Raw genomic sequence first — 11298 nt, forward strand, 5'->3', positions numbered from 1 at the left:
GGCTCAGTTGGTTAAGCGGTTGTCTTCAGCTCAGATCACGATCCCAGCGTCCTGGGATTGAGTCCCACATCAGGCTCCCTGCTCAGCGGGGAGCTTGTTTCTCCCTCTGCCTCTGCTGCCACTCTGCCTGCCTATGCTCTCTCTGTCTCTCTGACAAATAAATAAATAAATAAATAAATAAATAAAACTTCAAAAAAAAAAAAAGTGGGAGAATAGAGTGGAGGGTAGGATGATTTTTTGCGATCTACACTTCTATACAGTTTGGTTTTCTTTTTTTCTGTTGTTACTATGTTGTTATTATTTTATTATTTTTTTAAAGATTTATTTGTTTGAGAGAGAGAGAATCTCAAGCAGACTCCACACTGAATGCTGAGTGCCTGCATGGGGCTAGATCTCAGGACCCTGAGATCCCAACCTGAGCTGAAACCAAGAGTCAGACACTTATCCAACTATGCCACCTAGGAGTCCCTGTTATTATTTTTTTATTGAAGTATAGTTGACATACAATGTTATAATTAGCTTCAGGTGTACGACATAGTGATTTGACAATTCTGAATGGTTTTCCTTTTAACCAAAAACATTTATTGCTTTTAGACTAAATAGAGAAAACAAAAAACATATATAGTTGTATAATCTGCAATTCATGTTTTATAATTTTCACTTTCCATGAATCACCAACACCTTTCCATATCAAAGAAAGAGCCACATTAACATTTTAATAGTTTGATACCATTCAATATGTTTTGTATTATAACTTAAATATCTTCTATGAATGTACATCCAGATCATTTTTAATTTCTTACTACAAGAATTACTTATTCGAAAAAAGTTCAGAGCAAGCTTAAAGAAATCATCCTTACCGCTGTAACCTTGGACTTGACACCCTGCCAAAAATTTTTCACATCATAGTTGTTCTTGATGGACAGTGTATTCCATACGCGGATCATGCCATCCCCAACGCCTATGGCCAAACAGCCCATGTCCACAGGAGAGAAAGCTAGGCTATAGGCAAACCCACCGAGGGAAGGTAGGGTCCAGCAGCACTCAAGGGTGGCCATGTCCCAACATTTTACCTGAAAAGATCAAGGGTTAGGGTCTAAATATAAAAAAAGATCAGAGAAACTGGAAAAAGACTTAACATCTCAAATTGGATGGACTCCCAAGAATGGGTAAGAATAATGGAATTTAACTATTCCAGTAGGTATTAGAGAAAGTACCTCTTAGATTAAAAAAAAAAAGCAGTAAGTTGTAAAGCTCAAAGGGACCTTAGAATACATTTACTCCCAGTGATGTCAAGTGAATTTAGGGTCACACAATGAATAAACCAGACCCAGGGCTCCCATATCCCAGAATCCACTGGCGTTTCCATTCTATAGTATTATAGTACTGGTAATCGCCTCATTTGGCAAACCCTAACTAAAAATGAAGGTGGCCTCAGGACACTGGAAAATGACTGGAGCTATCTCAAAAAAACAAAGTATCTTATACCCAGGGGAATGGAAAGTGCTACATATTTAATCTTCACTTATTGAACAGAGGGGCTTGGGAGAAAACTGTGTGTCAAATAAGCCTAGCGTAACTGCAAAACAATTGAGCCAGTTCTCTCTTGGAATTTCACGAAGAGCAGATATTTCTCTACCTAAACTACAGACAAAGATATTTTAAAGTCAGAGCTTGATGATCTCACACATCCTTCCCTGGGCACGTGTACAATTCTTTATCCTACCTGCTTTAACAAAAAGGCATTTTGGTGGTTCCTCACCTTTCCCCAAACTTTTGCTGTTGACATAGTTAGCGGTGAGCAGTAGTAGTAACTCTGAGATTGGTTCGAGGGTCTAAGGTGGGGCATGAGAACTGATGGATGGTTTGAAAAGCCCTCTAGTCCCATCCAAGTCATAAATCACTGCTCTACAATGCTGAATGCAAAATAAGCAGTTCTTTTTTTCTTTCTTTTTTTTTTTTTTTAAAGATTTTATTTATTTATTTGACAGAGAGAGATCACAAGTAGACAGAGAGGCAGGCAGAGAGAGAGAGAGAGAGGGAAGCAGGCTCCCCGCTGAGCAGAGAGCCCGATGCGGGACTCGATCCCAGGACCCTGAGATCATGACCCGAGCCGAAGGCAGCGGCTCAACCCACTGAGCCACCCAGGCACCCCAAAATAAGCAGTTCTTACGTCTCTGTCCATTGATGTAGAAAGCAGCAGCTGTTTGTCATCCTCAGTTTGCAAAGGGCATAAGTTAAATACAATTCTTGAATGATTCTGTCCTTCTGATGAAGCACTAAAGAGGGTATATTTCCGTCTCCAAGACTGAGTGAGATCCCACAGTAACAACTCGCCTCTGTGAAGGAAAAACAAGCACGAGTTCTCTTTCACAAACGATCTGAAAACAAGTGATTTAGGGACAGGGCATAGGGGCCCTCTGTTGCAAAATAATCTGCTAACTGTTCTTTTAAGGAGAAGAAACTGCATATCCTGAAATATGCACAAAATAGCTCAGAAAGAACTCACACAAGACAAGGAGCCACTGACCGTGGAGAGGGGACTCTAGCCACTTGAGAAGATTGAGGTAGGAATAGTAAGTAGTTCCCTATGCTCTTTCTGAATGACATGAATGTACTGTATTACCTTTGCAGCAGACTTTCCTAACAGCTTTAATTGTAAAATGCCATCATAATTTGCACAGCCCTGGAACTTTAAGACATACTCTCTCTTTTTGGGGCCTGTGTGGGGGAGTAGGGCCAAGACCAACATTTTTTGGGTGGGGGGAGGATTTTTATATGCTTTAACTCATTTCATTTAAAAGCAGGGCCCTTCCTTGTCTGTAGCTAGAAGCCAGTACCCAATACGTTTTGTTCCGTGAATGGCTATAATCACCCCACGAGACAGGAAATCCTATAAGCTCCCTCTTTTTCATATGAAGCAACTGAAGCTCAGAGTAAAGGGTCATGCTCATGAACACATAGAAGATAAGAGACTGATTCTGAGATGTAGTTCTGCCTGACTTCAGAGTCCATGCTCTGAACCACCAGGCTACGCTTACTGGATTTTCTTTCTCAGCACTATTATTATAGACGGCACAGGAATTTGTCTCATGGTTTTTCTATTACAAATGGCCCATGGTAATAAAAGCCTTAACTATTTCTTTTTCCATCTTGTCTAGAAAGAGAAGCCTACAAATTCCTCAAGCTAGAGTGGAAAATAAAGTATGTCAGAGAGTGTGACCAAAAAAACCACTTACCCAAAACAGCTGGATACCAGCTGTGTTGGTTGGTCCTTAGGCCAGTGGAGTGTCAACCAAAGTCGTTCTTTAACAGTTGGGTCTATACCCCCTCCTCTTCTCTTCAGAAAGGGCAATTTCAAAATCATCACCCCTGCAGATTAAAAGAAGGTCAGAGGGTGCTCAAAACAGTGAAACAACGTAAGTCCCCAGCAGTTCACAACATAGTTTGTGGTTTAAAAGTCTGTTAGTTTGGTTACTTAGAATTCAGACCTCATTTGCTCATGGAAATGTTATTATACAGAGTTTTAATACAGTCTAATTTAAGTGAGACAAGCTTTCACAGGCTGTTCTGGCAACCTAAGCACATTAAGAATATTGTCTGTCTGGGAAAATGAGGTTTCAACTGAACTGTGAACCCAGGGGGTAACACAACTCCAGATTCTCCAAAGTTGGCAGGCCCGAGAGTGGGATTCCTTCTTCTAGTTGGCAAGAAAGCAACACAAGGGGCAAATCTGGCAGTCAACGTGGGAAGTCCCTCCACCCCCAACAGGCTACTCACCAGTGGTCCTTAATCCCTATTATATATCAGAACGACTCACTGGTGGAGCCTCTAAAAATATATATGTGAGGGCCCAACTCCTAGAGATTCTGATTCAGTAGATCTGAGGTGGGGGTCTAGGCACCCACATTTTCCAGAAACTCTCCAGGTGATTTTGCTGCATGACTAGAATTGAAAACCGTTGTATCAAGATTTCCATAGGCTTAGAGGCCCTTCTGGAGGGATTCCTGGCCTAATGTTGTCCCCACTTGGGAGGATCAGCCATAGTATGCCCAAAAGCAGCCCACAATTCTTTAAAAAATTCTGTTTTCCAGAATTACACTATTCGTTACCACTGACTAAGCTATAACTATGTGCCAGTACTGTGTTGTTTGCTTTATATGCATTAGTGCACTTGGCTAACGATGATAAAACCTTCATGGTTTTTAAATAAAGTGGAGAAAGAAGACTGCTATAAAGAGAAAGGCTCGATTTTCACTATAAAGCTCAAGACCACTCTGCCTGGAGTTCCTCTCAATTTGTAAATTAAAGGTGAAAGTTTTGTTCAAAGAGAGAAGCCTGGGAAACTGAAGGACTGAGGGTCCCTGTAGTTTGGATAAACTAAGCTTTAACATTTAAACCTGTGCTTTTACACTGGGTATAGATTATTTATCCTGCATTTGTGCATTAAAACCTCTAGCTCTTTTCCATTTCTCTGATCCAGACCATGCTAAGCTGGAATATTCCTATTCTTATAACGGACATCTTGCCTTCTCTGCGGTGCCCCTTCTAGGAATGCATCAGAAACCCTCATCTCCAGACTGGGAGGAGCAACTTTCTGGATAGAAAAATAAAGAACTGCCTTCTTGCAGATGATGACACACCCTCAGGATAACAAGACACAGTAAAAAAGTTTCTACTTCTACCAATCACTGTAGGTTATATCACAAAAGAAATCTCAAACATCAGTCTTACCTCGGCCTCTAGAGCAGCTCCAGATTCGAATGGTCTGATCTTTGCTTCCAGTGGCTAAGTAGCAGCCTTTTGTTACTGGAGTTTGTTCTATAACTTTACCGTTGGGAATTTCAGGTTCTTCTAGGGTAGAGATGGTTGTTTTGTTTTTAATTTGTATGAAACATGAACTTGTCAAAGAAAAACTAGTTTGCAAGGTTCCTGAAACTTAGCTATTATGTCGATAGATCTGATCTGTAAAACCTGAAGTTTTAAATGTAATTCAAATGATACAGTTTCACCCACATTGTTCTTTAAGTCTGAGGAGTACTTGACCCTCTTAAATCATCTCTACCTGAATTTTCCTCCTGATTTATGGATAAACAGTCTTCACCAGGCAGGGGACACCAGGCTATGGAGTGGATCTCATCATCATGGCCTCGAAGCCTGTGAATAACTTCTCCTTTCTTACTGATGTCAATTATAACCACTATGCCATCCTTGTAGCTAAAAAACAAGAGTTAGAAATATTGAAAAATGTAGACAGAACAGTAAACATAAACAATAAACATTTGGATTAGGAACTATCATTGTGCACTTCTAAAAGGTAAGTGTATTTGGGATGAGGGAAAAGGGGAAAAAGCATGAAATAATCTTGTTTTGTCCTTTTTCCAAAATGTTCATTTTCTGTTTCCTGGTGGTTCTAACACATGGATCTCCCTGCCCCTCCAATCAAACTCTTGGCACTAAGTAATAATGTATACATTGCCTGGCATACAGTTCAGAGTGTTCGAAGGGACCTCCCAGAAGAACGGTTATTTGTGGCGCCCAGCAAGCCCTCTGACTAGAGATAAATTTGTTCTAACACACTTACACCTCTCCCCCTGCCTCCCCACCTTTTTTTTTTTTTTTTTTACAAGTGATCGTATTTCTCTAACTATGAACTTAACAAAAGCTGTAGTATTGTAGCTTCTAAATCTGGATATTCCAAGGCTATCATTTTTTTTTTTTAATTCAGAGGACACTAAAAAATTCGAATAGCTTTTTAAACAAAAAAGATGAAGTACTTTATATACATAAAGAAGTCCACCAACCCGCTTAAGGAAAAAAAAAAACCTCCAATTACCCTGTGGCTGACGTCCTTTGTACATCCCCCAATCAAACCTTGCTCCCTCTCTTCTCCAGAGGTAAACTGCTATTTGTGAATTTTCTGTTCTGTCATTCCTAGCCTTTCTTTGTCTACATTCCCAAAGATGATGGAAAATGATTCTGTTTATTTTAAAACTTCATACAAATGGTGTCATGCAGTCTGTTTTTCTGTAGCTTGTTATTTTTCACTTATCGTTAGTCACCCACACTGATGCGTGTAACCCTGGTTCCCGATCAGTCACTATACTATTGAACAGTGCTCCGTTGTTTGACTATGGCACGAGTCTATTCAATTTCTCTTTTGGAGGGGTTCCGTTTTTGGCTATTACAAACAAAACCAAACAAAAATGCCATTAATAATCTTAAGCACACTTAAGACAATTTCAGATTTGATGCACAGTAGTGGAAGTGCCAAAATGTAAGATGTGTCTATCTTCACTTTCCTAGAAAGTGCACAAGTGCTCTCCAAAGTGGCTGTACCTATTTACATTTCCTACGTGCTAGATGGTTCTGTAGGGAAACATACCACTACAGCTCTATTTATTTTTCTCCTTTTATTAAAAACATCCCCCCCCATTATAGCTTTATTTAAAGGAATAAAATCATATATCAATCTCTGCAGGCGTGGACTTCAAAAACCATCAAGTTTTGCAACCTAACAGTCAAGTGATCAAGCTGTTCTGCAATTTTAATCAGCCCTTCAGGGAATGATCCCCATTTTGAAGATCCTCTAAAAACAAATCGTTCTGATTCAATCCTGTGTCTGAATGTGCAGTTCCTTCTACCTGAAAGATTTCTCCTTTTCTTGTGAATTCTTGCTGGTCTTTCAAGGTCAGTTTGATTCAACCTTCTCTGATCCCTGCCTACCACCCAATCTGCTTCCTCTCTAGCGCTCCCACTTCACCAGCAGACCACTGATCCACAACCCCTTCTCTTTTCACTGTTACATACCCACACCTGTATTCCTCTCCTTCTCCCATGCTGCAGATTTCACCATCCATCCTCATAATCATTCCTTTAAAAACACCCTTAGCTCCTTTGTCCTGTCTCTTTCAGAGGTATTTACTCCACAAAACGCCAAATCTTGTCAAATCCAACCATACCCTTTCTCAATAAGTCTGAAGTTTATTTTGAATTCATGACTTTGATATAAAGCTTCACACTCAACAGGGACCACTGGACCTAAACTCTCTCTCAGTAAGCTCGTTTTCCTATTCTCTGAGATGATTATTTTCACATCTTCTTGCGTGCTCCCAGCCCCACTTTGACCTTGACTCTACCTTTTCTGATTTATGCCTCATGGAGAAAATCAGAAGCCACCAGAATGAAACACCCTCCTCCTGCAACCAGATCAACAAACCTACCTGCACCTGTTTCCATATTCTCACTTGTCCTTTCTACCCGTGATCTGGAGCCAGGCCCCTCTTGACTTCTCAGTATCACTGCTGTCTTTATCACTATCTATCTGTGCAACCGGCTCTTCCTCTTCCATCAATATAAAAACATGCCTTTATTATCTTCTATTTAATATTCCTTTGACTCCCATGTACCTTCTCTGGCTTCCTGTCTATGCACATTTGTACAACAAACAAAAGTCTCCATGTGTATCTTGACTACTGTACCCCCAGTTTCTTGAATCCACTCCAGCCAGACTTTCTCCTCCAACATTCTAGAGCTTATGTCAAATCTTCAAACTAGAGTGAAAAGACATCTTTGGGAGAGAAGTAGATGGAGTGGTGAGGGAAAGGGGGGGGTGCCTGTTTGGGCAGTTTATGTGAAACATCTCCTTGGTGATGGAGGTGGAGGCAGAGAGCCCAATGCCAGACTGTTCTCCCCATCCAGAAGGAGGGCTGAGAACCGGGACAGAGCAGAGTTCTCGGACACTCATGGAGTAAATATTATCTCTAAGAGCAAGTATCTGAGGGAGGAAAAGGGGGAATGAGGGTATTTCCTATATTTGGAGGCTGACTGAAGAAGTCAGATGTGAAGAATGAAGAAAGTACATTGTTGTAGAAACTAAAGAAATAAAAAACAGAAAGTGAGAGAGATGGTAAGGGCCTGGAAGTCACAGGAATAAATGTTACCAAGGGCTCAGGGAGTGGTTAATACCTATAAATGGCTTCCTCTGAGGAATAAAGGGGACAGGAGAAGATAAAGCAAATGCAAATATGCTCATTAAAATAAACTACCGGAACAGATGATACAGTACTTACCCAATGGCTACTAAATCTTCATGATGAGGTGAGCAAGTAAGACAGAAAATTGTCCTGGGTTCTATAAAGTGGTGCTGGCTGTCATTTCTGTTAAGCCAGTAACAGAAAACTACTCCCTTTTCATCTCCAGATACTATTAAATCCTTCACTTGAGGAGACCAATGCAATGCTGATATTGTATGCTTTAAAACAAGACAAAAATACATTTGCTTCTCATTTGTCAGTACTGAATTTTTACTTTGTTTTTAACCTGTACAATACTAGGCACATTGATAGGTACTTAATAAATACTACCAATGCCACTTGTAATACCAAGCGCACATAAACCAAATGGAAGAAGAATTTACCCTCCTAAGGATCGAAGAACCATGTAAAAACATTCCTTCCTTTAATAGCTTAATGCAAAGTTCTTACTAAGATTGAGTCTTTCCCTTTTCTACATTCTCTCAAAAGGCAGGTTTATCAAGTAATTACCTGGTTTAAAAAGAAGTTTCATTCACTCATTTACAGTTTATATCAGGAAGTCTTTTTCATGTAAAGAACCAGAGAGCAGACATTTTAGACTTTGTCAGCCATACTATCTCTGGTACCACTACTCATCTCTGCTGTTTTAGTATGGAAGCAGCCAATACTTAAATGAATGACTGTGGCTATATTCCAATAAAGCAGTTTGCAAAAACAGGCAGCACTGTATCTTGTTGACCTCTGGTTTATATGTATCTTTTTCCAAAAAAGTTTTGAGGCGTCTTACAATATAGAGTTTGTCATGCAGTTAAGGAACATGACTATAAAAGCTAACTTGCACAGATGAGCTAGCATACTTGAAACAAAAGAACCCCCAGCAGATAGACAGTAATGGTCCGAGAAACCAGTAAGCCATGATACCTGATGGAGTGCGTGTTCTGTCACAACTGCTTTTGTCTCTACATCCCAGATTTTCACAGTTCCATCATCAGAGCTGGTGGCACAGAGGTTGTACTGACCCGGGTGATGAGAAAATGTGAAGCCAGAGACCCTTTCGGTGTGTCCCACCAATTCCCCTATGACTTCAAGCAAAACAAGAATTCAGGTTAGAGTGCTACCTAAGATTCCCGGCAGAATCATACTGTAGTTAGATGAGTGGGACCTCACTTATCCTGCGGTATTACAAAAAGTATCCAGGCACTCACAATCAGAAATTCCAAGTGCTGGTTCTGGCTCTGCCACAAGACTTCAGCCCAGTCATTTTATCTCCTTGAGCCTCACTCTTTTCAACCGTAAAATGCTGCTGATATCCCTTGATGTTCACAGTTCACAGGCTGAGGAGTGGCTCAAATGAAGAATGTAAAAGTGCTTCTTGTTTAGATATGGCCAGAGGTCATTTGGGAAAGAATAAACACCTGGCTTGCCATATCCCAAAGTTTAATCAAACCTACTTTAGAGCATGAAAGCATCTGGCTCAACTCATTCATCTTACAGAAACAAGTATGTATTTCCAGGATCTTGCTTTAGGGCCTGGAAGCTGTAGGCAGCCCCTAAACCAGGAAGGCTCGCGGGGGCCCGCGCGCGCTGCGTTGGGGAGGGAGGCCACAGATGTTGTAAATGCCTGAGTCTACAAAGGGATAACTTCGGTGAGCGAGCGATCCTACGTGAGAGCGCCAGGAGGCGGGACCGCTCAGCCACAACGTGGTGTAGCTCAATCTTGGAGACGGGAACGCAACTCGGCGTAGTAATGACTGTGAGCAGATCATTCCGCCTACCCGGGCCTCAGTTTGCCCATCTGTAGAGAAAGGTAGCTAGAAACGCCGACCGGGCGCCTCAGGCGAACCCAGAAGGGCAGGAAGGCCGGGGCCCAGAGGTGGGGGGTTACCTCGAAAATGGGGGCGTCCCAGGGATCGCGCCGGCGTTCGGGCCCACGCGGACAAGAAACACAGAGGTCCGCGCTGCGAAGCCGAAGAGGCCCCGGGCACGGCATCGCTGCATCGGGCGCAGTACCAGTTAGGAGAGGGCGGCAGCGTGCGCGGATCCTGTCCCATGATCACAGGCCAGTAGAGATGACCCAAGGATGAACCACAGGGACAGACCCTTCGCGGCCCCACGCCGTAGCCGGGAAGGGGGTGGGGTTGGCTCGGAGCCCCGCCTCGCCGGGCCCGCCGCTACGGCGCGCGCCGAGGTCCAGGCCACACCGCGAGCTCTGCGCGCTCTCTCTCCCCCCCTCCCCCCATGCCGCCCCCCGCCCCGCCGCCGCCGGGCTGGGTGGCAGGCAGTCGGGCGCGCTGGGCTCTGCCTCCCAGCCTACCCGCGGCCAGAAGGTCTGGTGCAGCCTGAGCCTAGCCTGGGGGTTAGGCATTCTCAGGTCCTACAGCAAAGTACATAATTAAGGGCTTAGACTAGTGGAGTCACCTCCCCGCACAAACGTTTTATTTTTGGACCTGTTCAACCACTATCCCATCAACTATTTTTGAACGCTATGTGCCAGGGCACTTTGCCAGCTCTAGAGATTCATTCAAAGCATCTACAACAAGCCAGTTAACAAAAAGATAAAAGTTCGAATCAAATCAAAAGGCAAGAAAGAGTTAGTTTCGGCAAGTGGGTGGAAATTCTGGTTCTAAAGTCTTACTATTCGAAGAGGAGCAGAGCAGAGTGACTGTTGATTGAGCGCCAACTCTGTGAAGGGAATTGTATGTGGTTAACTGCTGTGGAGGAAAGGGAATGGAAGTTTCAGATTTTGCGCTTGCACTCTCCTACTCCTGTATTGCTTGTTTGCATAGGGTAAGTGGCACTTCCTGCACAGGCAGCTGAACGAAACCTGAAATAGCTGTCCTTATGTAGAGAGGTCAAGCATATATTTTGGCTGTGGGTAGGAGGACCAATTTTGGAGGCATCCAGCCCCAGATTGAATTAGTGGTTTTGCCAGCTGTTGGAGAGACTTTAATCTATCCTAATCTGTTTCCTCATTTGAAGGAAGATGGTAATCCATGCCTTGTTGGATTGCTACGAGGAATACATAGATTTAGTGAAACGCCTGCCAGGCATATATGGTAGCAAGTTGCCGATGAGTATTAATTTATCTCTTGGAGGTCAGCTTGGAGATTAATATGGGAATTAGTAATCATACTTTGTGTTTGAGCTGTTTGTACTTTGTAGAGCTTTCCACACTATCTCTAGTGATCTTCACAACAAGCCTGTGTTGTAGGGATAGTTATTTCTGTTTTGTTGAGAAGAAAACTGAGGCCCACCCAGGTTA

At 42.6% G+C, this 11298-nt stretch overlaps 1 protein-coding gene across 6 annotated transcripts in view; it reads right to left on the reverse strand.

Moving 5' to 3' along the window:
- GEMIN5 (gem nuclear organelle associated protein 5) overlaps nucleotides 1–10182 on the reverse strand; it is a 43405-nt gene extending 33223 nt beyond the window's left edge. For 3 of the 6 annotated variants that reach the window (XM_047731625.1, XM_047731619.1, XM_047731618.1), the window contains exons 1-8: nucleotides 9922–10181; nucleotides 8958–9118; nucleotides 8073–8254; nucleotides 5066–5217; nucleotides 4735–4854; nucleotides 3240–3372; nucleotides 2174–2339; nucleotides 861–1073 (exon numbers count right to left, since the gene is read on the reverse strand). In XM_047731625.1, coding sequence (XP_047587581.1) covers nucleotides 861–1073; nucleotides 2174–2339; nucleotides 3240–3372; nucleotides 4735–4854; nucleotides 5066–5217; nucleotides 8073–8254; nucleotides 8958–9118; nucleotides 9922–10087 — 1293 coding nt within the window. In that variant the 5' untranslated portion in view covers nucleotides 10088–10181. Of the gene's footprint in view, nucleotides 1–860; nucleotides 1074–2173; nucleotides 2340–3239; nucleotides 3373–4734; nucleotides 4855–5065; nucleotides 5218–8072; nucleotides 8255–8957; nucleotides 9119–9921 lie in introns of all 6 variants that reach the window. The other 3 variants (XM_047731620.1, XM_047731624.1, XM_047731621.1) reach the window with 3 other exon arrangements.
- Between the last annotated feature and the right edge of the window lie 1116 nt (nucleotides 10183–11298).

The sequence above is a fragment of the Lutra lutra genome, chromosome 5, assembly GCF_902655055.1.
Source record: "Lutra lutra chromosome 5, mLutLut1.2, whole genome shotgun sequence".
NCBI classification, from domain to species: domain Eukaryota; kingdom Metazoa; phylum Chordata; class Mammalia; order Carnivora; family Mustelidae; genus Lutra; species Lutra lutra.